General features: G+C 42.6%; 1 protein-coding gene across 4 annotated transcripts in view; it reads right to left on the bottom strand.

Annotated features, from left to right (window-relative positions):
- PPP2R2B (protein phosphatase 2 regulatory subunit Bbeta) overlaps window positions 1-24832 on the bottom strand; it is a 457098-nt gene that overhangs the window by 100264 nt on the left and 332002 nt on the right. For all 4 annotated transcript variants that reach the window (XM_066272897.1, XM_066272898.1, XM_066272899.1 and 1 more), the window contains 3 exons: window positions 11312-11409; window positions 7635-7800; window positions 1967-2079 (listed from right to left, as the gene is read on the bottom strand). In XM_066272897.1, the coding sequence (XP_066128994.1) occupies window positions 1967-2079; window positions 7635-7800; window positions 11312-11409 (377 nt within the window). The remainder of the gene's footprint in view (window positions 1-1966; window positions 2080-7634; window positions 7801-11311; window positions 11410-24832) is intronic.

The raw sequence follows: 24832 nt of genomic DNA on the forward strand, positions 1-24832 counted from the left end.
GTATACGACAAGAAAAATGGATATGAATTTTTCTCATATACATAGGCCTACTAACAGTAGGGGGTGAATAACAGCCATTATAATGATGATAGTAATGCAAAAACAACAGCGGGGAACTAATGTTACTGAGTGCTTTCTGTGAGACACGACACAGGCTGAGCTCTATATCTCCCACAATACTGCACTGAACCCTCACAAACGTCCCAGGAGGTAGTGACTGTCACCATCTCTGTTATGCAGATGAGACAACAGAGGCACAAGAGTTTAAGTAATGTGTCCAAAGCCCTGGGCGAGTAGCTCAGTTGGTTAGAGCATCATCCCTGATATGCTAAGGTTGCAGGTTCAATTCCCAGTCAGGGCACATACAAGAATCAACCCATGAAGGCATAAGTAAGTGGAACAACAAATTGATATTTCTCTCTCTCTCCCTCTTCCTCTCTGTCTCTAAAATCACTAACTAACTAACTAAATAAATATTAATGTGTCCAAGGTCACCAGACTAAAAGCAATGGAGTCACAAGTCTAACCCAGGACAGGCTGATTCAACATTCACAGTCCTCAATGCTCTGCCCCCAGTTTCCAAGCCGTGAGCATTCAGAGCATCGGCCAGTCTGATGGGGCGGGCTTGCTGGCCGTTCTCCAGGCTGCTCGAGCAGTCTGACAAGAGGAAGCAGAGCAGCCCATGCCTGTAGGCCCAGAAGGAGCTCAAATGAAGACCAGGTACCCATTAGTACCACGTAAACACATGTCAGCCTAGCGCTGTGGCCGGCCAAGAGTCTGTGCCCAAACAGCACCCACTCAATAAACATGAACAAACGAATGGCCAAATGAAGGAACAAATAAACAAGCAAGCTAATCAGACACACAACGATCGCCCGATTCCCAGACCTGCTTCTAAACCCGGGGCGACAACCTCTTCTCCTCAGATGTACGTCACTGTCTTCCTGCTGAGTTTCTGGTCCTCAGAAGGGCAGCTGCCGTGGGAAAGCGCATATTTTACGTGGTTCGGAAAGTCCCGCGGGGCTCGGGCGGGTCCCGACATGCGCCTGCTTTCCTGCTCGCACTGAACACGTCCAAAACTAAACCCATTACCCAGTCTTGAACCAATTTAACTTATACCTGGAGAGCCTTCCCTTAAAAATCTGCTTTTAAGAAATCTATTTTTAATACCACTTCCCTAGGAGACACTTCCTGGTCTCCCAGAACCAATGTAATTTCCCCCTCCTTTGATCAAACGGCAACTCTCTCCGACTCCCGCTGCATTTATCTCCCTCTAGTTAGTGTCATAATCATTTGTATATTAGTCCTACAAATCCTCTTCCCTTACCAGACTGTGCATTTCTGGAGGGCAGGAAGGAAGCTATTCAGACTAATAGTAGAGATCATTTATTGAGTCCCAGCCATGGAGTAAGGGCTTCCCACCCTCGCTGCGTTTTATCCTCATAAACCCACAGACAGCAAGGATTAGGCTCACCATTTTGCAGATGGATAAACTAAAAGTAGCTTGCATGGCTAGAGCTCAGAAAGGTTAAGTGGCTATGGGAGAGTCTGGTAAGTGGCAGAATTTGAACCCAGGCTTATTAGTTTTGAGTCACGTCTCCAATTTGTACCTGGGTAGTCCCATCCCCTGTACATTGAATACAGGTGCTGCTTGAGCCATTTTAGGTAATGGGAACAGGCAGAGGCTAAGCCTACAGTAATATAGGGCATGGTCACATGAACAAAAGGAAATGCATGGATTCGTAGTCAGTGGAGCTTGACACCTGTCTTCCTCCATCTTCCACTGGACCGTGGGTAGTAGGGTCCTTCTCTGCTGCATCTACTTGGTCTCACATCATAGTTGCAACCTACCCAGCAGCCAGCATGTGGCCAACCTTAGTAACCCGTGCCTTGACCTTGGTGGCTGAGGAGACACAAAGACCGTGGTAGAAAACAAAAACAAAACAGAACAGCCTGGTGGACTCACCCGCAAGGTTGTGATGGTGGCAGGATCCCGAAGCCGGCCCTCCTCATCTTTTAGATTGTAGCCTTCTGGTCTTTTATCGCGCTCGCTGACTTTCCACAGCTTCACAGTTTTATCTGTGGAGGGCAACCGGAGGACACCGTGTTACAGCCAAGGAAAGCTTATAAAGGAGGTTTTATTCTGGGTAGGCGGGAGGGGGGCCATAGGGGGGTTGTACACACAATACTGGAAGAAATTGCCACAGAACCTGGCTCATGTCAGGGGCTTCGGTGTATAAATCCGGTGTCATTTGAAGGCACAGCTCATGTTTCAAAACAAAAACATATAGCGTATAGAGACAAATGATCTTTCCGACTGTGAGCTATTAAATTTACAACATCTTATACATTAATTTTGTTCATTCTATAAAAATATTTATTGAGTACTGAACAGTAAGAGTAGCCACATATCTAGAATTAACTATGTTAGCACCTGGCATGGAGAATTTATTTAATATTCACAAATCACAATGACAGGTACTATTATTAGTCTCATTTTTGTGACCCATTTTACTAAACGCTGCCCTTGCCATGACCCAAAAGGATCTGCATCCCCTACTTGCTCAATCTTTCTGATCTCATTATCCACCCTACACCCTGTCATTCCCTACACCCCTGCCACATGGATTTCTTAAAGCTCTTTGTATACATCAATCCCATTCCTGCCTCAGGACATTTGCACAAGCTGTGCCTTCTGCCAGGAGAGCCCTTTATCCTCTTTCTCATATGATTTTTTTCTTTGCTCTCTCCTTATGTCCCAACTCTTGCCTTTTCTAAGCAACCTACATAAAAAATGTTTCTTCATTATTTTCTAGCCCCTTCTTCCTCCTTTATTTTTCCTCATAGTGCACTTCACTACGAGGCAACCTATTATATTTACCTCACTAGAATTTAAAATCAATACAGAGGCAGGGATTCAGACTATCTTGTTCATCACTATACTGCCAGCAGTGACAAAAGTACCTAGGACATAGTAGATGTTCAATAAATATGAGTTGGATGAATGAATGCCTCTCATCTTCCCAGTACATGTTGCTAGCATATTCAGGGAAATAAAATGATAATAAGATTTATCAAAATGCTCTTTTCCCTTTGCAGTCTCCTGGAGTCCCCATGTGGAAACTACCTTTCTCATCTTTGTCCTGTCCCCACTTACCACTTGCTGACACCTGTCATTCTCCACAGCAATAAAACGGGTGAGAAGTCCAATGCCTGCAGGGGTCAGGCAGGCCAGGAGAGTGAGTGACAGGGGTTGGGGGTGCTGGAGGGCTGGGACAGTTTGCACCACCTGCAAACGTTTGATTCCATTTCATAAAGAAACATGTTCGGGCCTAACAGATCATGTCCGTGGGCTGCAGGCCTTTGGGAGACTTCCTTATCAGATCCTGCATTCGTGATTTGTACATGTTCTGGCTTCTCTTCTGGAAGGCAGGGACTTGGTTGCCTTCTCTAATTCTCTTCTATGCCTGCACAAAGTAAGTGTGGAGCCATGCCCCTTGGCCCCAAGCCCATGCCAACTCCAGCCAGCCATGTGGCTGATATTCCTCAAGTGACGCAGAAACAACAGTATCTGACTGAGCAGGGAAACAACCACAGAATGCCCAGTTACATCTGAATATCAGATCAACAACGAGCCATTTTTTAGTATAACTGTATCCCGAGTAATCTAACCTTACAAATAAAGAGTCTTAACTCCTCAATGCCTCCATTTCTTTCTTTGTAGATTAAGGAAAGCCGTGTCTTCCTCACGGGGCTCTTTCGAGGATTAAATGAAACACCGAGTGTACAGTGTTGGACTCCGTATTGGGCTTCTAATAAAGGCTCACGAATGGCAGTTCCTAGAGTCAGCAAATCGGGCAACTCTCTTGCAATAATAACACGTTTCTCTGACGGCGTTCACTTCACCCAGGCTGATGCCGGGACACCTAATGTCCCCTCTGTGACACTGTCAGAGAAAGAAGCCACCCTGCTTCCCTGCCATTACTAGGGTCCCTTTCTCTTTGGCTCTTCCTGTTCCTCCTCCATCTCTCCTCACCAACAGCCTTGTCCTCATGGTCTGAAATACACCCTGTTGTGAAATGAGCGTTCAGCAACAATTTGGATAATTTAACAGGTAAGTGCCTCTGTTTCCTGAAATCTGGGGACCACTCAGGCTGGTCACGTCTGCTGGCACACCTGGCCAGGCTGCTGGTGTAAGATCTGCACACCTGCCCTGGTCTGTACTGGGACAGAAGGCGAGAAGCCCTTCCCCGGTGTTGGGCTGACTGCAGCCTTCCCCTCTTTACGCCAACACTCTCTGGCCCTCCCCTCTCCGCATGTCCTGCTCTATACTGAACTGTGACAAAAATGAAACATGGGTCATATCTATACAGTCGCTCAATTGGTTACTGATCTGCTGTGACTTAGAAGAATCCAAATCAGTGAATTTTTAACACCAAATATTTTCAATTGCTTGGCTTTGGAATACATCTCGTCCCATTTACAAAGCAATTCTTTTCTCACATTTTTCTTATGAACGATAACTTGCTGTATAGGTAAATAGAGAAATCATAGGCAAAGCATAAAACATAAAAATCATCCATAATCTCTCCAGTCTGGGACAATCATTAACATTTTGCATAGACCCTCATAGCATTTTTTTTGGGGGGGGGGAGAGAAATAGAAACCTATAATATTACATATATAGACTTTGTAGTTTTTCATTTTATTTCCTTTTTATTACACAAATGTATAATAAAATTATATAAATATAGAAAATGAAAATGAGCATAAACATAAAACATTAAAATGTCTCTCAATTGTACTAGACAGAGATATTGTAAAAATTTTTGTATACCTTTTCATTATATTCCTGTGTGCAATTATATAACTGTTTTAAATAGACATGCTAGACATAGTTCATGAATGTGCTTTTCTTCTTAATCATATCTTTCTATTCCAATACTTAATCCTATAAATATATGTATAATAGTAAGAATTTAATAATTAAAGGTCTAATAATGGGAGGTTTGTTAGTAAAGTATAGAAGAATCATATTCCTTTTATTAAGTGTTATAATATTGAATAAAAACTTGGGTGCCACATTTCTGTTAAGAAAAAAATGGATTTACCCATGTCTCTTTGCTGTTTTCTTTAAAAGACATTAACAGTGGTTCTCTCTAGATAGAAACACTTTCATAATCTTTATTTGCTTCTCTATTTTCCAAATTTTTTTTTATGATGAACACAACTATTTTCAATATACTAAATCCAATATATAATACCTTCCTTTCTCATCATAGGTATCAAGACAGAAGTAGAAATCTATGTAAAGCAATATGATTTTATCTCACAAATAATTTTAAGATCTCGATTCACAACTGAATCTACGTTTTATTTTTCATTAAAAATGGTAATGTTGGAAATATATTCTAGCAGGAAGTAAAAATGGCACCCAACTATAATAAGATAAGCACTTTTTTTTAAAATTTTTTTTAAAGATAATTGATGGTGAATTCAACCCAATTCCCCATGGTTGGGTTGCCTGGAGTCATTCTTGACTTTATTATCACAATGTTTCTTGACTCCCTATCTTGAAGTTTTGTGGATATAGAAGTCTGAGGAACATGTGGCTGTTACTATGAGTAATGACTTTTTCTATCTTCTGGCTGGCTCTCTGAGTAGTTTATCATTACTCATGGCAGCTTTTCAACACAATCTTATCATCTATCTTCATTTTCTCTTTTGTACAGTAATTCCAATTGTCTTTCATTAATTTTCGCATGTTAACCTATTTGGCTTAAGGGGAATTCTCAACCTCAATATTAGTATGAAAAAGAAAATCACAGAAGAACATGGGAATTCTTCTTATAAGGATCATTTGGAGATGCTGTTGGCATATGAAATAGCATCCCAAATGAGAAGATAATATTCTTGTTAATCAAAAAACTATTTAAAAACTCAATTAACAGAACATTATGCTATATAATTAATCTTCATTGCATTTCACTGATTTTTTCCCCATCCCCCAACCAAGGAGTTAATATGTCTTTGAATTTTATTGTGATAATCAATAGGCTAAATTTCACACAATAAAGTAAGCTAGCTATATAGCAGATAATCAGACACTTTCTCTGCCGGAAGTAATTAAGTTAAAATCATGAGCAGTCCTTTTTATTCTAAGCAGTGTTGAATTGGCATAGCCTTTGAGTGGAACTTCAACGATAAAATGAAGAGGGGAGGAAGTAAAACAAATTCATGTGGTTTGGCTTTCGAGAAATGGGGTTAAAAAAAATTAACAGAACAATAAATACAGTTACCAGAAAGAATTAAATTACTTGGAATCTGGAAAAGACAGACGAGTGGAAATCTGGTCGTGTTGAGATAAGCCATGCCTGAGTAACTCTAAACTGGCTGGTTCAGAATTGTCATTTTTTAAGATTTGTACACTGGCTTTATATTTAAGGGAGCTTTGGTTCATGTGCATTAAAGAAAAAAATCCATCCTTTAAAAAAAAATGAAAAGCTCATCGTCAAAGCATAGAAAATAAAAGTGATACAAGAAACAAATTTATGTGATCCATAATGCACAGTCAAAAATTAATCATGATAAATCTTTATTAGGTGTGGTTCCTTTTAGTCTTCAAAAGTGTGAATATGTTTGATCATATTCGGTACATAGTTTGCATTTCTTCACTTGACATATGAGTATTTCCTTTTCTTTATAAATGTCAGGGATAGGCACATAGAAAATCCCTAGCTTTCTGATTTATATTTAAATATACACTCCTCATAGACTCACACTTTGGATGAAGTGAATCACTCTCCGGCTTATTTTCTTGGGAGAGGGTGTTTAATTTTTTATCCACTAATCCTCTTAATTGTTATGCTATTCAATTAGCACCTTTTAGTATATGATTTTATTCTAAACTGTTTCGAGCATAGATAGCTTCTTTCATCAAGAGCATTAAGAAACTTTAGAGTAGGTAATTCCACTGTATAAAGGCTTACCGAATTAATATCGAATTTGGCTCTCTATTCAACCTCTAACATACCCTCTCTCTCTGACCTATTTATATCCACTCTCGCTCAACCAACAAATGGTGTTTAGAAGAACAGGGAAGGAGAAAGAGGAAATAAAACCACTGCTTAATCAGTCCTTTGATAGGGTCCGTCTCTCTTTGTGACCCATTCTTGGAGAAACTGTGTTAGAGAGATGCAGAACATCTGCTTAAAAAAAAAAAAAAAAGAACAACAACCCCAAAATACATCCAGGGATTAATAACCTCTATTCAGTATGCCAAACCCACAGGACAGCCTGTCGAGTTTCCCCGAACTGTGTTCCCAGAATAACATCCAGTGAATCTTAAGACAGGAAGTCACATTCCAAAAACACCTGGAAATAATCTGCGGAAGTCAAAAACTGCAGATAAAGGGTCTCAGAGAACTTGGTCAGAAACGTGTCACATTGAAAAAGAAGAACTACTATTTCCCGAGGACTCACTCTGCGCTAGGCGTGTTGCAAATACTGTTCCTTGGGCGTTCTGACAGCACTCAAGGTCAAAAAGGAAAACCGCATCTAAGAGAGACTGAACTCCACAATTTGCCTGCATATCTCTCTGAAAACAGCAGACAAGGGAAGTTGCTTCCACATACCGTTAGTAGACAGAAGGAAGTAGGCTGCGTTCTGCTGAGGGAGCCATCTTATTTTATTGATTTTTTCTTCTATTTCTAGACTCTTCAGGTAATCGAACTCGGGTTCATGACTCTGGAATGTGCTGTAAACATTGTATTCACCCCGGCGATGAACCTGATTTTTACTCTGCAGGAAGGGGATAAATAAATACACCAAAGATTAAAAGTCCCATTGGCCACCTGAAAATTCACCAATTTCTTCTTTTTTGGGGCAGAATCATTAGGGGTAGGATGGGCATGATCATAACTGGCACAAGTTTTACCTTGGCTCAGAGACCTCCAAAACATCTGATCATGTACCTCTGTTGGTAAATCTTAGTACCTCCATTATACATATATTTATAAATTATAAACATGAGTTTCTGTAATAATATATGGTATACACTGTCATTTGCATTTCAAATAGTATATGATAAACATCATAACATATACATAGAAATAGAAGTTAAAAGAGGACATGATTTTAAAATCAATATAAACTTTAAAAATCAATATAAACTGAAGTTCTAATATTGTCTTTCTGCATCCTCATGGATGTCTTAACACCTTTTGGTGTAAACCATCCTATGCTGACTTCCATATATCATATATACTTATGTTGATCCCTTACAGAGAGTACAAAGCTATAGCAACGGCAGCGTTGATGGGCCTTTTAAAATCTCACCTGATTCTCACAAAATCTCTGAAAGGTAGGCAGGGCAGGGAAATGGACAAAAGAGGCTCAGAGATATTCTCCAAAGTCACAGGACTTCCAAATAGTAGATTTGGGCATCAGATCTTTCCCGCACCCCCCCCCCCCCAACACTGGTAACAAAACAGACAGGAGGAGAGATGGCCTCCGCATCTCTGGGAGGCAATGAGACTTGAGCTCTGGCTCCTCCTCTCCCCAGCTCTGATTATGCAAAGTGCAAACAGCAGGAGCTAAATAAATAATGAGAGAATGAGCCATAAGGGAAAGGGTCTGCAGAAAGGAGCAAGAGGAAGAAGAAAGAGAGAGAGAAGGAAAAAGAGGGTGAGAAACAAAGAGAAGAAAGGCAAAGTGGGAAGGAAGATTTCATCTCCTGCATTTTAGGCCCTGAGTACCAAGAATTTTGACAGTCAGGCTTTGGAAAACTATGTTCAAAAATTCAAATCCAGTTTTTCTCAGACATTTGTCATAAAAGTTTGACTTTAAAATTTTATCTATTTATTTTTGAGGTTTTATTTATTGATTTCTCAGGAGGGGTGGATGAGAAGTAGTTGTTTCACTATAGTTGTTCATTGGTTGCTTGTCATATGCGCTTTGACTGGGCAAGCCTAGAGTTTTGAACTGGCGACCTCAGCATTCCAGGTTGACTCTCTCTGTCCACTGCACCTCCACAGGTCAGGCATAAAAGCTTGACTTTTTTTTTTTTTCCTTTTCTGTATTTTTCTGAAGCCGGAAACGGGGAGAGACAGTCAGACAGACTCCCGCATGTGCCTGACCGGGATCCACCCGGCACGCCCACCAGGGGGCGATGCTCTGCCCACCAGGGGCGTTGCTCTGCTGCGACCAGAGCCACTCTAGCGCCTGGGGCAGAGGCCGAGGAGCCATCCGCAGTGCCCGGGCCAACTTTGCTCCAATGGAGCCTCGGCTGCGGGAGGGGGAGAGAGAGACAGAAAGGAAGGAGAGAGGGGAGGGGTGGAGAAGCAGATGGGCGTTTCTCCTGTGTGCCCTGGCTGGGAATCGAACCCGGGACTTCTGCACGCCAGGCCAACGTTCTACCACTGAGCCAACCGGCCAGGGCAAAAGCTTGACTTTTAATGAAAGGCTCAGTTTAAAAAATATATATATTTCTGGGTGGGTATTAACACCCAAACCAAAATCTCAGCTTCCAGATGGATGCTAACACCCAGGGGTTAAATGTATTTATGAGGGCGCTGAGGCTAGTTCCCACAGCAAACCCTTCGGGACTCTTGAGAAGTTACTCACAGAAATGAAAAACAGACCTGACCCAGGTATTGTCACATGTCCGTTTCAACCTCAAGCTTTGCTGCCAAAGTGCATATTATTACCCTGCACATTTACTTCATATTGAGCCAAACCACCCTCCTTTGGAAAACGTGTCCCCTAACAAATCATTCCCATATCTTTCAGTAAATTAAAATAGGTGAGACCTATAAATAGTGAACAGGAAATGTAGATCGAAATATTACTGGTAACATCCTGCCCTGGGTAATTTATGCTAAATAGCTTTTCCGGTTCCTCTTTATCTATGAACCTAATTGGATTTTTTTTTTATATAAAAATGAAGAAAGAGGTTTGGAAATCAGTTTTAAGAAGAATTTCAATGCTGACATACTTGTGACTAGCCTGCCTACTGCAGAGAAGACCAGTCCACCTTAACAATAAATTTATACGACTGTTGATTTGGTACCATCCAAATCAGACTGTCAAGTGTGTATTGGATGTGCCAGACCAATTAGCACTCGGCAGCTCTGGAAAAGCAGGAAAAATTCCAGGTCACGAAGAGCTATTAGCTCCTACTTGCCAACCACATTTTCCTGCTTCCAGGGCCAATGGAACAGGCTGGGTGCCTGATTTAATGCTGAACACTTGAGTTTATACAGAAACCCCGAGGGATTAGGATGCCCTTATAGAAATTAATTGCAAATAATGTGCAATTACCAAATATATCACTTCTAAATGAGGCTCCCCCCCTTTTTTTGAGGGGAGGTGGGACATAAGTGGCTTCGAGGCACAAAGCAGGCTTTAAATTGCTAGGGAAGTCTCTGGCGAAAGCTTCCTCCTGCACGGGGCCTCCCCCCCCCCCCCCCCACGCGGTGCTGGGTGAATCTCTGAGGCAGCTAGGAGCAGATGGGAGAGTTACTAGAACACAGACTGGCCTTCTGGAAGCTCCAGCGCCATGCCAGGGGAGGCCGGGGAAATCAAATCGGGCCGTGACTCCATTCTGACGAAACAGAAGCGGACACCCCCTGAAACTCAATTTATATGAAAAAGAGAAACAATTCCTAGTGGAACCCAAGTCCTCAGGAAGAAACGGGCTTGTTGAGATTCAGTGGAAATTGGAACTCCTGCTCAGAAAGCACACGGCCTACAGCCTTCAGCTCCAGGGTCCTTGGTGTCACCGCCAGTCAGGGATGTGCCCTGTGCATTGCTCAGATGTCACGGAGGCGCCGCGCTCCCTTTGACAGGGTAAGCGATCGTTTCCATCTCTAAGGACCCAAGTTGTCCTTTTCTGCATCTGTTGGCAAAGAACTTTTTTCTTCCCCTCCTACCTATTCTGTAGGAGCTCCTGGAATGAGGAGAGGCTTAATTTTAATCACCTGAAGATAAATCTCACTCCTAAAAGGAGGAGTCATGCACAGAAAGCACCCATGGATGGCACTTTGTGGGTCAGATGAGACAGGAGGTCATCACGAATGTGAAACATCCAGGTTTAAAAAAGATTAGGCCGTGCCCCGGGGAAAGGCCCTTATTTTCAGGTGCTTTTATGAGCTGGAAGGTGGAACTGTTGATGTTAATGACTTTTTGGCAGTTTTGAGTCTGCTAGCAAAGCAGCAAGGTTAAGGGCAACACATGTGAGGATTAAGGAACAGTAGGAGGCCTCCTTTAAAAAGGGAAGAAAATAGGCATTTTGCATTCACTTGCCACTTACCTCCTGCTCTCGTTGAAATATTACAACCCGACCCCCTTTGTCCCCTGTCGCTAGTAATTCTCCCGTGTGGTTGAATTCTACCGTAGAGATAATGTCAGCTGAAAAGAAGAAGACAAAGGCAATTTAAGTAACTGCACACTTACTTTGGAACGATAGATAATAGACATACTTTTCTGAGCATTTTAAGGGCTTAGGGCTTTGTCTCTGCAGTGGAATTTACAAGGGTTTTATGTTCTGTGTTTTAAGTGCCACTAGAAGTGGCACTTGGGAGGGTAAATTTCCTAGCTGCCCACACGGGCGCTGTGGTCTTTTAGAACGTCCGTCCGTGGAGAACAAAAGGAGAAAGCCCATTCAGACCCTTTTATTTTGGGCAAAAGAAAATGAATTTCTTGAAGGCTCAGGGAAATGGCAATTTGCTTTGATAATTTCTACCAGCCACAGAGCAGGGACCCACCCCTGAACTTTGTGTGTTTCCCTTTCTTCTACATCAAAGGCACTTCCCCAAACAGGTTTCAGGGGTGGCTATGCTAATGAGGGCTGGGCGCCTGAAGCTCAGACATGGAGGAAAATCCTTAGCAATCTCTGCAAGTTGGAAATCCAAGGAAGGATCCCACAAATGCTTCACCTTGACCCCTGCACCCTCTTTGTTGTTGAGCCCAATACACCTTTCTGGCAGAGTACAGCTTTACTCTAACCCCAGGAGAACGGTGCTGAGAAAACGGGGTCATGAGGTCAGAGGGGAGAGGGCCATGGGTCCCCTGTATTCCCAAACAGAAAGTACACAGGCTCCAGGAACTCGGATCACAGATAATTGCCGAAGGAGCACCAGCCTGCCAAGCCTGTCTTCAACGCTGGCTACCCCCAGAGGAATACGGACAGGTAAATTACCTATGATTAGATTTATTAGGGCTATTTTTAGAAAAATGTCAAAGGTTAATTCTTGTGCAATTATTCCCCTGCAGGGCTCCAACAATTGCTACCGGGAGTTCAAATAAGTTTAAAAATAAGGGGGGGGCAGGGAAATTATGACTCTGGCCTTTGAGAGAAAAACATTCGGAAGGTTTTGTCCATGTGAGGAAAGCCAGGGCGAAGCAAGCGAGCTGGAAAACGAGGGCGATTACCCCTAAATAATTCACATCTCAAATCTTACTTTAATATCATCATTTCTGGGTTTTCTTTGTATGCCTGATTTATTTGGGTAAGCAGTGTACAGTTCCCCATTTTTCATGTCCTTTTCCAGGTATGAAAATGCTCCTGACAGTCACTCGTTACGCAGAAGGAAGCAGAATTAAAGAAGCCATAGTCACTTTCAAGCTAGGCACATTTGAAAGAACAGTTCATGATTTCTCATTTGGGCCTCTTAGATGGCTGACCCCGGGAACAGCTACTTCTAAGCTCTCCGAGGCCACTAGGCAAAATAGAGGGAAGAAACCAGGTGAAGTAGAAAGCGTGTGTCCCCTCTTAGGGGACAAATGGCTGCTCAGTTTAAAGCCAACTGTGGCCATGAACTGTTGCCAGATATTCTGATCTTTTTAGAAGCTGGAAATCTAGATTTTTTAATGCAAAATCTCTTAACATTTACATATGGGCAATTGATTATTTTTAACACTTGGATATTGAAAAACTATAACCTTGTCTATGGGCTGAATATGGTGTGTGAGTCACCACTTTGTGACGTCTGTCTGGTCTAGCTATAGTCTTCCTTCAGAAAAGACCACCCCATTTCTTACTGATGATCTCAGCCAGAAATCTAGCCTAGCCCCTCAGAAAGAGCCCTCCAAATCAATGCTGTTCTGAAGGAAACACGAAATAAGCTGCCTGGTTTTTCAGTTCCCCCCGTGAGTTTAGAGGGCCTGTTTCTATAACAAGTGTCCATTGAGGAGTAAGAAAGCCCCGCAGGGCTGGGAGGCCAAGCACCTCGAGTGAATTACTGGACCACTCTTGTTAAATTTTGCACATCTTAGCAAAGCACTCTCATGTATTGAGGAGGGAGGCGGCTGTTTAATGTGTGCAGTCGTCTCAGAATTCCCCGGCTGAAATGCACTCTCCATGACTGCTGGGGCTCTTCAATGAGTGGTCAGCGATGGGGTTATTCACAGAACTTCCTGACTTGGGTGAAACCTAATGAAGGCATGGCTGTTCCTCTTCCCTTTCAGCTCTGGTCAGACACTAAGGAGCAAGTCAAGGCTCTCAAAAACAACAACAACAACCACCTTTCAGAGAAAAAGGGTAGTGGGGGAGTACTGAGAGGGTGCTGGGCACCAGGCCTGGGGACTAACAAGACCATGCTCCAGACTTTAGGGCTAAGATGCTGCTTAAGAATGGTTTGCACACTGGCTGGTGGCACAGTGGATAGAGAGCATCGGCACGGTGTATGGACATCCCAAGTTCGATTCCTAGTCAGGGCACACAGAAGAAGCGACTATCTGCTTCTTTTCCCCTCCCCTTTCTTTCCTTCTTCCCCTCCCACAGCCAGTGGCTCAAGCAGTTCAAGTGTGGCCTTGGGTGCTAAGGATCACTCTGTTGGAGCGCATCAGCCTCAGGTGCTAAAAATAGCTCAGCACTGAGCATTGGCTCCCATATGGGGGGTTGTCAAGTGGATCTTAGTTGGGGCATATGTGGGAGTCTGCCTCACTACCTCCCCTCCTCTCACCTAAAAACAACAACAACAAAAAAGTCCTTCCTCTCAGGGGCCATGTTAACACAGGTGCTGGAGTTCTTGGGTGGGCTTCAGGGTCCATGCAATGGACCTTTTGGTGAAGTTGGGTATCAAAAGAGTTAAATAGTTTTTTCCAAGGTCAGCCTCTGGCTTTGTTTCCAAGAAACTATCACTCCAAGGGACACAAGAACTCACTTTCTCAAGGATGCCATATACAGTGTCTTTTTCACCCAGACTCCCTTCTGAAATGTCCTCATTCTCCCTTTAAGATCTGCACAGGTCAAAACAAGACAGGGTTTAAAAAAATCAATTAATTCTAAGACATGGATCTGTTCATTCATGTAAACTCCTCGTCACTACACAGGACGCATAAAGCATTCTTCCATGCTCCGTGCAGGACACAAATTTCAAGATCCTCACCGTCTAAGTGATTTCAACTGAAGTTCAAAAATAACTCATCTGCTCTCCCGCCCTCCAGCTTCTACAGATGAATTCTGCCTGCCAGAGCTATTTTTACTCACTATTCCCTCGGCCTTTACAAAGGAATTCACTTTCTTTTGTATTTGCTAAATGTCTTTCACATGGGCACATGATCCATACTATTTAAAATTTGTTAGGAAAGACCACTGGATCTCAACTACCATGATATCTACAGCCCCCACCAGTAGAGTTACACCTAGGTTAAGGCATGGTCCCAAGACCCCATCAAATTAAATTGCTGCCTGAAGCTATAGCACATTTTAAAACATGAGGAACCATAGATATCCACATAGAGCATTCACCACATATAAGAACAAAGAATTGTATAATGGAAGGAGAAAGATCAAAGAAACAATGCCTACTAGAGAGCATATGTCCAGGCAAGATGCTGCAGTGGGGTCTGTGACCCAATGAGGACCTGCCATGAAGGCACCAGTATGGGGGTTTGGAATAGCCAGGCATAAAACACACACACACACACACACACACACACACACACACACACACACAGTAGGATTCAAGTGCAAGTCTAAGTCACATGATCCAAGTCAGTTATTGTTAGAACTCTACATTATGGGACATTAGGCACGGTCCTGGCTTATAAAAATGTCTCTTTTGTTTTCTGAGTGTTATTATTATTGGTGCTATGTTGCCCTCAAGAACCTTGTAAGTGAAAGAGCGGTTGGCACAGCAGAATTCTGAAATTCCTTAGTTCTCCTGCCAAGTCCTTACCTTTATTTTAATCCTGCCAGCCAGTTGGGCTATATATTAGGTTGTTTCTATCTAGCGATTGTCTACCACCCATTGCAGCATTTGCTTGAGTTAACGCCTGTTTTGAACTTTCTTGTTTCCTGGCTCATTTATCACTGCTAAGCCAGTAGGTGTAACCAGAATACGTTACTGCCCCATCCATCTCTGCATATCTTCATCTATGACTGTTTAATAATTGATGCAAAACTCATGAATCATCCCACATTCCAATCTCAAGATACTGAACCTTCTGATACACATTCTCCCATGTTTGCGTCATGCTCTTTGGGAGAGCAGTGTAAACTGGAAAACTTAGGCTGCTCAAGACAAAACTACTTTTCTAGAAATAGGATATGGTGAGAACAATAAACCAGCAAACTTCGAGTCAACAACTTCATCTGAAATCAGTCAACAGACATTAATTCATCAAGTTTAACACGGCTCTGGCCTTTAAATGACTAGCTCATATGACACAATTTTATTCAATGCCCAGCCTTTCATGCTGTTGAACAAAAAACTATAAACAGAGCATTTTTCCTCTGTTCTATGGACATGTGAACCAAGTACATGCTTTTGACTCAAAACAAAAAACAGAACCCAAAAGGAGTTATAGAGGTCAAATGTAGTTAAGGTGATTTTTAAAGGAAGTGTGACATTTGCCCTGTTCTCCATCTATTTGTGTTGATTTAATTTCCACAAGATGGTGGCTCGGTGACCCGAATGGACACTGCCCTAAGACCGATTTTTTTCTTTTTTTAAAATCAACCTCAGGCCCTGGCCATTTGTCTCAGTGGTAGAGCATCGGCTTGGCATGTGGAAGTCCCGGGTTCGATTCCTGGTCAGGGCACACAGGAGAGGCGCCCATCTGCTTCTCCACCCCTCCCCCTCTCCATTCTCTCTGTCTCTCTCTTCCCCTCCTGCAGCCAAGGCTCCATTGGAGCAAGGTTGGCCCGGGCACTGAGGACGGCTCCATGGCCTCTGCCTCAGGTGCTAGAATGGTTCTGGTTGCAATGGAGCAACACCCCAGATAGGCAGAGCATTGTCCCCTGGTGGGCATGCTGGGTGGATCCTGGTTGGGTGCATACAGGAGTCTGTCTCTCTGCCTCCCTGCTTCTCACTTCAGAAAAAAAAATCAACCTCAGCATTCCACAAAGGTCCGAAACTAGTAATTCCATATATAAGACTCCATTTTCCTGAATAATAGAAATTGAGTTGGCAATTATATTCATGTGATGGTGAGGTGGGGGAAGGAGGGATCCCCTGCTCCATGCCCTCGTTGCCCACAGTACCATGCTGGGCTCGAGTCTGTGTGCTGCCAGGGTCCTGGGCTGAGGCAGGCACCTGGAATATTAGGCGATGTACAATTCAAACAGCAGGATGACTATTTGGACCAAATGATGACTCAGTTCAACGTTAGAGGGGACCTAAACCCAAATCCTCTGATGGGACAATACCTTACTCAGCATCAATCATAGGCATAGGGATTAAAATGAGAGGGAATGCAATTTAGCCTTCAGAATTCATTAAATGTTTCATCTTTCATCTAAGAAACATTTGGTAAATAATACTATAAAGTCTTTTACCCTACTTGTATCAGCCAACTCATTCCACCTAATCCATACTCCAGATTGACTCTAGGCAGAGTTTTCTGTTTCTTCAGCGAGGATGGAAAATAGGTTTCAAAACACATGGCAAAGGTGCAGAAAGCTTGTGTTGAGAAGGGTTTGGAAGTTTCCTTCCAGCCTGAAGTGCAGTGATTAATTGGTGATGAGCCCTGCAGTGAGGGGGGCGGGGTAGCATATATACCCTTTGTCATCCCTACACAGGGGCCTCTGGACAGATTGGCAATGACTTTGTGGATTAAACCAACAGGGGACTCTTGGGCTCCCCAGAGAGAATGAAAAATATTCCTTTGATCTACATAAAACCGTGGACTCCTTTCTGGGTTCTGGTTCATGATCCAAAGTCACCATTCATTTTCTTGGATAAAGTTTTCTCTGGCAAGTTTTGATAACTGAAGTAGTGTGTTGGCACATTTTTCTTACTAAGATAGAAGAAAAAAAGAAGTCTGATTAAGGCCAAGCAAGATACTGATACTGCCCATGTACTGCTACTGGGATTGTGCCAAAATAGCCTTGTTGATGTTAACATATTGTAAAATTTAAGAGAGAATCAAGCAATAACAATATAAGATGATTGCTATTTTGTTAAAGTATTTTCATTTCAAAATACATCTTTTTAAAAAAACTGTTAGAGCAATACATACTTACTAAAACTTCCAGTAATACTAAGAAGATGCTTAAATATAAAATAAAATCTTCCCCACAATATGACTCCACTGGACATAACATTTAATTCTGGTAAATTCACAAATATAGGGAAAAGGTCCATCAGGAAGAGGCCAAAATGATATTTCTTTAGTGCAGAATGTGGATGGCTAATTTATTTTCTTATAGTCTTTTTTTTTCTAATTTTTACAATGAGCATTTATATGCAATTTTTATTCACAGACAATTGTACTTGGTTTTCAGACTAAATAAGAGATTTTAGCATTAATCTCAGTGAATTTTAAAACTTTAAAAAGTTTTCTGTTTTTTAATTCCCATGTAGTAAAATTCACTTTTGGTTGCTTCCAGTTTTATGGGTTTGGAGAAATGCACAGAGATGTGTATCCACTATCATGATTATGATAGAGAACAGTCTCACCACCCCCAAAATGTGTCTTCTTATTGCCACTCTGTACTGAATGATATTCCAAAAGGAATAAAATTATGAAAATAAACTGAGCTGACAGGTATATAAGAGCTTCCAAAAGTTAAAAATGTGGTGTAAATACACTGAGTGCCTTAGTACGACTCGTCTCTACAGATACGGCTCAACTCAATTTGGAGCCGAGGGCCATTTTCTCACTATTCAAAGGTTTTGGTTTTCATAATTTTACTGCTTAGATATTATCACCATTTTGTTTTTTAGGGTGGTGGGAAGCTCAATGCATCAATAAACTTTGGCCAACTGGTATCACAAACTAGGTTCATACGGGAAGTTTTCTGCCCTTTGATCTTTGCCATTTGTCTTTAAATGGGACTGTATTGGAGTCCAGCTCAGCATCATTAACTTCCTCACTTGATCCTATTTCTCACATTCCTTTAGCTTGGTCCCAGTGACAGTGGTAAATATAAAGTTCTGAGTAGCAATAACAAATAGATCTAATCTTGCTTACCAATTTTTTATCTCTTGGAAGACTCTGACTGTTGAGAAGAGTTCTGAGGTCATAGCAGGGCTTAGTGGGAGAGTGTTGTGATCAATTAGTCATGTCTGCCATGGGCATGGGCATAGGCAACGCATATGCTACATGCTTGCTGTCCTGATCTTCTGTAATACTTTCGTGTCCAGAACTATTCTTTGTCCCCAATCAGTGTCTGATATTTAGACCAAATCCTTTTCCTTTTATTTGAATATAGTTAACTCTTTGTATACTGGTCTTAACTTGAACCTGGTGCTGGGATTCTTTTTATATAAAAAAGGCAGGTAGAGGGACCAACAGCCCGAGATCCTCAGATTTTCTCACAACCGCTGATTCCTATTTAACCACAAGCATCGTGCTAGAAAATGGGTGCTGTTTAAATGTCAGTCTGCCTCTGTAGACCAAGTTCATTGAGGGCAGGTACTGTGCGGTGGCACACTCTTGGCTGGCTACTTCTTTTTTTTTTTAATTTATTTACTCATCTTTTTAGAGAGGAGAGAGAGCAAGGAGAGAGAGACAGAGAGAGAAGGGGGAGGAGCTGGAAGCATCAACTCCCATATGTGCCTTGACCAGGCAAGCCCAGGGTTTCGAACCAGCGACTTCAGCATTTCCAGGTCGATGCTTTATCCACTGCGCCACCACAGGTCAGGCCTTTGGCTGGCTACTTCTTTTGTCCTTGCCTGCCTTCTACTAGAGGGACTGAAAAATGCAGATAATTGCTTCCCAGCTTTCCTCATGGCTACCGATGGCCATATGACCCAGATCTGGCCAATGAGGCATATAGGAAACTGCTGGGGGACAAAACGACAGAATTTCTAAGAAAGATTTTTCTTCCCTGAATAAAAGGAAGGAAACAAGTAAGAGGATGTCTTCTGGCAGCTCTGACTGCTCGTTGCTTCCTGCCCTTGTATGTGGTTATATGTGGCCAGAGCCCATGACGCTGTGGCAGCCATCATGTGATCATGAGGTAGTAAGTCCAAAGATCTTAAAAAGCCTATCAGGCAGTGTATGACCTGGAACAGTAGGACAATGCCTCTGATGATGGCACTGAACTACAACAACCTACCTTAGAGACAGCCTGTGTCTGGACTTCCTAAACAATAGATAACTAGTGGTTTAAGCCACTGTTGAACCACAGGTTTTTTGTTATTTGCATTTAAATACATTCTAATGGACATGTATTCCTATCTTTTGTTTTCCTCATAGCTCTTTGAGCAGGATCAGATTACTAATGCATGTTGGATGGAAATTTCCACGCACAAACATGCACATTTTCATTGTATTTTTACCACAACCATTTTTTTTTTTTTGCATGTGTTTGGTTCCCAGTGCCGGTATTGAGATGGTTTGTTTATCTCCCTTCCCCTGTGTGGAAATGGAGCATTACTTTTTGACCATCAAATATGAAAGCAGTTTATTGGAATAGCATGCCCCCCACACTAATTAATCATGGTGTCCATCATAAAATTATGACTTCAAAGGGACCAAGCCATGCCCTCCTTAGGAGCCAAGTTCTCCCTGGTAATATGCAGGAAGCCCACCATGCTTGCTGAGCTGTGACAATCCAGATGGCAGGAAGCAGGTGAGTAATGAATGCTGTGCTGTTCCCATTAAAACGCACACAGCTTCCCCACGCCGACCGAAGCCTCAGCACCGACCAGGTGTGAGACGACCCAGGCCGTGGGGGTTGATGGAGATCACCTTTCATTCACAACATGCTTCTGCAACACAGACACTGAGAAGAGAGAATCTTCCTGCAGCTAGAACGAAACTTACCTAAATGGCAAAGGAGCTTTAAAAATTATAAGCCATCTAGGTACCAAAAAGTCCAGTGGGAAATTGATGGCAGTCCAGACTTGCCTACTAACTCCAAGCCTGTGTGGCTTGCCATGGAACCTGCCGTCAGGGTGTCTGCCATCTGTCACCTGCTCTTTTGGAAAGCAGAGGAGTAATTAACCGCTTGGGCAATGCAAACTCTGTCAGTCATGCAGATCTATCATCTACACAACATGGGGCACCTACCGCTGACCCCAAAGTCAGTGGGACTTCAGGTCCAAAGTGGGAAATCTCATCACACGGGCAGGGGTATAGGCACTCTTGGGCAGGCAGTATGCCACCCCCACACACTTAGCATGGAGTCTGCATGCCTTTGGTCAAAACTTTTGTGGCGCCAGATGCTCTGACATCAGTAAGACATGGCATCTGCACTGTGGAAGCTAAAATTCCCCATGTCTGTGGGTCGGCTCTAATGTGACTGCTTTAGGAAAGCCTTGCGTGACTTCACCCCAAACCCAGACAATTCCCTTTATGATGCAGCCTCACCTCGCCTCACACTTGTCCTACATCATGGTTATCACCACTTTCCATGAGCACTTACTGCAATGGTAACAGAGTCTGTTTAAATGCCTTCCTCAGCCTTGAAATTGTAAATTCCGTATAGAATGTATTCATCATTGAACCTTCGGTGCCTAGCTGAGTGTCTTGATATATAACAGGTGCTTCTTCATTATTTTGTTTTGTTTTGTTTAGTGAATGACTGAAAGAGAGCCCAAGAAATCCCACACCAAAGTGGACCAACACATACAGACTGGTTACCCTAAAGAAAGACCAAAGAACAAAATATTTATGTTGGTGGAATACAGAAAGGATTTTTTAAGGGCTATGAGGCAAGGGGAAGTTATTATTTGGAAAACTAGGACTTTAGGACCAGATAGATTGATCAGTAAAGAACAGGCTTTATCTTAAAAAGCCTTTGTAGCATTGGCAAGGAATTAAGAGTCCTGTGAATCATAGGGAGAGAAAAGAACAGATGGGCTGGTGAAGAGAGGGTGCTAGAATATGGTGCTACTTGGGAGTGGGCATGGGCATGGCAGTGAGACGATCCAAAGGGCATTTGAAGCAAACAGGCCTATAGTTCTGGGCATCTCTTTAAATGTACAGCTATTATGTGCATGTCACTTGGCTGGGTGCCAGGGACATGCCAACGCACAAAACACATCTGCTCTTTGCCTTCAAGGAGCTTTCAATAGAGAGACTGGGGATACAGTAAAAATGTGGTTCAATGACCCTATAATGAAGTCTTTGAGTCACAGAGTAAGAATCCTAGTGTTGACGTAGAGGGAGGCCACTACGGAAGGTCCCTGCAGTCAAGAAATCTCTTGTATTTCTTTAGAGCACACATTGAACACTGAATGCAATATGTCCCCTTGCTAAACGCAAGATGGGCCTACAGAAAGAAATGAAGAATACAGTAGGGAAGGATTTGGATTTTTCCTCTAAAAACATGAGGTTCCCATGACAAACAATACAGAGATGCTGCTGACAGTTCCCAAGGAATTGTGTATGATCGTTTCTCAGTGTCTTAGCAAAGACCATGGAAAGTATGTATATAAGAGCCAAACATGCCATTTACAAGTCTATGAATCACTTAGTATTTTCCTCTCTCTCTCTTTTCCTTTTCTTATCCCTCCCTCCCTCCTCTCCGCTTTCCTCCCTCACTCTCTTCTCTCTTTAGATAATGTGCATAATTTAAAACCCTGAATACTTTACAGAAAGTAAACAATAAAAGATAGAATAAACTATTGTTGATCTTCATCACCAGCATGACCAAATCTTTAATAAATGTTCATCAAAGGCACTACAGTACACCCTTTTTTATTTCTATCCACTGAAAACAGAATATTTAGAAAATATATTTCTTTCATGTTCATGTAGCAGGTTAGATACCAGTGAATAACAGAAAATGTAGAACAATTGGGAAGGACTGAATGCTGATAGGCTCATTCATAGTTCCATATTTATTCACTCAAGTATTCATTGAGCATGCCTACTATGTGTCAAGCACTATTCCAGATACTGGCTATATAGCAATTAATAAAATAGGCAAACTATCTGTCCTTAGGGAACTCGTATCCTACTTGTGGAGAACAGATAATCAATGAACATGATAAATTGCATCATATGGTTATGTACAGAAGGAAACAGATACAGCTGAGTACGGGAGAAGAGGCTTAGATTTGAAGGCCCTTCTAATGACAGAGCAGATTTGAAGGAGATGAGGGAGTTCACTCTGTGGGTTTCTATAGGAAGAGTACTCCAGGGTCTAGACACTAAGGGGAAGACCCTCAGAGACAAACATGTATGTATCAGCAGACCAGCATAGCCAGAGCAGCGCAAACAAGGGGGGAGGTGGTAAGAGAAACGAGAGGTTCGCCTAACACAGAGTCACAGACCACAGCAGGCACCTCGGCTTTTACTAAAAGTAAAGTGGACACAACAATGTGAAAGTACTTTATTCACTGAAGTGTACGCTCAAAAGTAGCTAAAATGGTCAATTTTGTGTTAGGTACGTCTTATTGCAATTGTAAAAAGTGAGAAAAACTGAAACAGAAGGTTGTTGGAGGGAGGAGCGATGAGGTCTGACATTTTACAAGCATCGGTCTGGCTGCTGTGTTCAGAACAGACTGTGGAAGGCTGGGGTGGGGTCAGAGAGCGTGCTGAGATAATCCGGGTGACAGACGGTGGTTCCGACCCTGGCGTTGGCTGGGGAGGGGCAGAGAAGTGCTCAGACTCTGGATCCATAATGGAGAGTTGACCTGATAGGATTTGCTGATAAATTGGTTATGGGGGTACGAAAGAGAAAAATTAAAAATGATGCCAAGGTTTTTGCCCTCAGTGACTGGCATGGCGGAGCTGACATCACTGAGACTGGAAGTTTTTTTAGGTGAAACTGGTGTTTGGGGGAAAGATCAGACATTCAGTTTCAGGCATGTGCAGTATGAGTGTTAGCAGCACAGCTGCTGAGGAGTTAGTGGGAAATAAGGGTTTAGAGTTCAGGAGAGAAGTCTGAGTTGATGATATAAATACGGGAGCTATCAGCATCCTTCCAGATAGTATTTAAAGCCATGCGACTGGAGGAGATACCAGGGAGTGAGTGTATTAAAAAGAAGAGGCGAGGACAGAGAGGGGAACCTGGGGACACTCCACCATCTTAAAGGCTGGGCAGAGAATGATCAGGAAGACAAACAAAGAAGGAGGAGCCAGCGAGCTGGGAGGAAATCCCAGAAAGCTGAGCATCCTGCATGCCCAGTGAGGTGCAGAGGGATTGACCAAGCATGACAGACACAGCTGGACGGTGGGTAAAAGTCTCCAGCTGACCGCTGGATTTGAATTATGGAGGTAACTTTTGACTAACAAGTATAGTGTCTGTGGAAGGGTTGGAGAGAAAGGAACTGGAGACAGCGAGTACAGTTTCAAGCAGTTTTGCTGCAAAGAGTAGCAAAGAAATGAAGAGAAAGACGGTAAGGGAAATGAGGGGAAGAGAGTGTTGTTATGATATCATAGGAACAATAGCTTGTGTATATGCCGACGAGAAAGTTTCAACAGCCAGGGAAAAAATAATAAAGTAATGGTGAAGACGAGAGAGAGTGGAATTGCTCAATGAATGAATGAATGAACAAACGAATACATGGATGGATAAATAAACCAGTAACCAGTTTGGGTCCACCATTTATAGCTGAAATAAAATCTGCACAGGTTCAATTTCCACCCTCAGCCAAAGGATAGGAAGAAAAACACTACTGAAACCCTATCTTCACATAATTCTCAAACTATCTAGGAAGAGTTCCTCCCAGAAATCAGTACTGCGAAGATCCATGTGATCACTATGGCGGAAAAACAACCTCTTGGTTTTCTTTTTGTTTCTTTCTCCCTCTTCTCCTCTCTCCCCTTTCTCTCTTTATCCTTCTTTTCTTCCTTCCCTCCCCTTTCTCTCTCTCTTTTCTTCATTCTGTCCTCCTTTCTCTCTTCCCTCCTTTCTTTTTCTTTTGAAGCTGAGAGCAGAAAGGATTCTCTTTCTCCTGCTCCCTGGTCAGGGGCCCACCAGGCAGAAGGCTGCTCACCTGTTTATACTTTAAAACAATAAGACATCCACCACCATATCACTTCCCCATGGCCAGCCTGACCCGCTTATGGCCTTTCTTGGATAACTTTCACCATCACTCCTATTATTATTATTATAGAAAGAAACAAGTCTGTCAGAGGTGGGAAAAAATACCCACACTCTTATCCTGCCCCGTGGAAGATTTATAGACACTTTGCAAATGGCCACACTCAGGTGATGGTGCCAGGAACTTTCCAAATGATTTGTAGCTCTCCCTTCCGGGAAGTCAATCTTTAATGGAAAAGTCTTCTGGCTGCACATTCCTTTATGAAACTGGGACTACAGGGAGAAGGTTGCAACTGTCTCACAAAGACTCGGGAAATTAACTCACTATTAACCTGACCTCAAGATATTTAGGTCTCAGAAAGACACCAGGATTGCAGTTTAGACAAGCACCATTTTTCTTGTTCTCTCTCTCTCTCTCTCTCTCTCTCTCTCTCTCTGTGT

The sequence above is a fragment of the Saccopteryx bilineata genome, chromosome 4, assembly GCF_036850765.1.
Source record: "Saccopteryx bilineata isolate mSacBil1 chromosome 4, mSacBil1_pri_phased_curated, whole genome shotgun sequence".
Lineage (NCBI taxonomy): Eukaryota > Metazoa > Chordata > Mammalia > Chiroptera > Emballonuridae > Saccopteryx > Saccopteryx bilineata.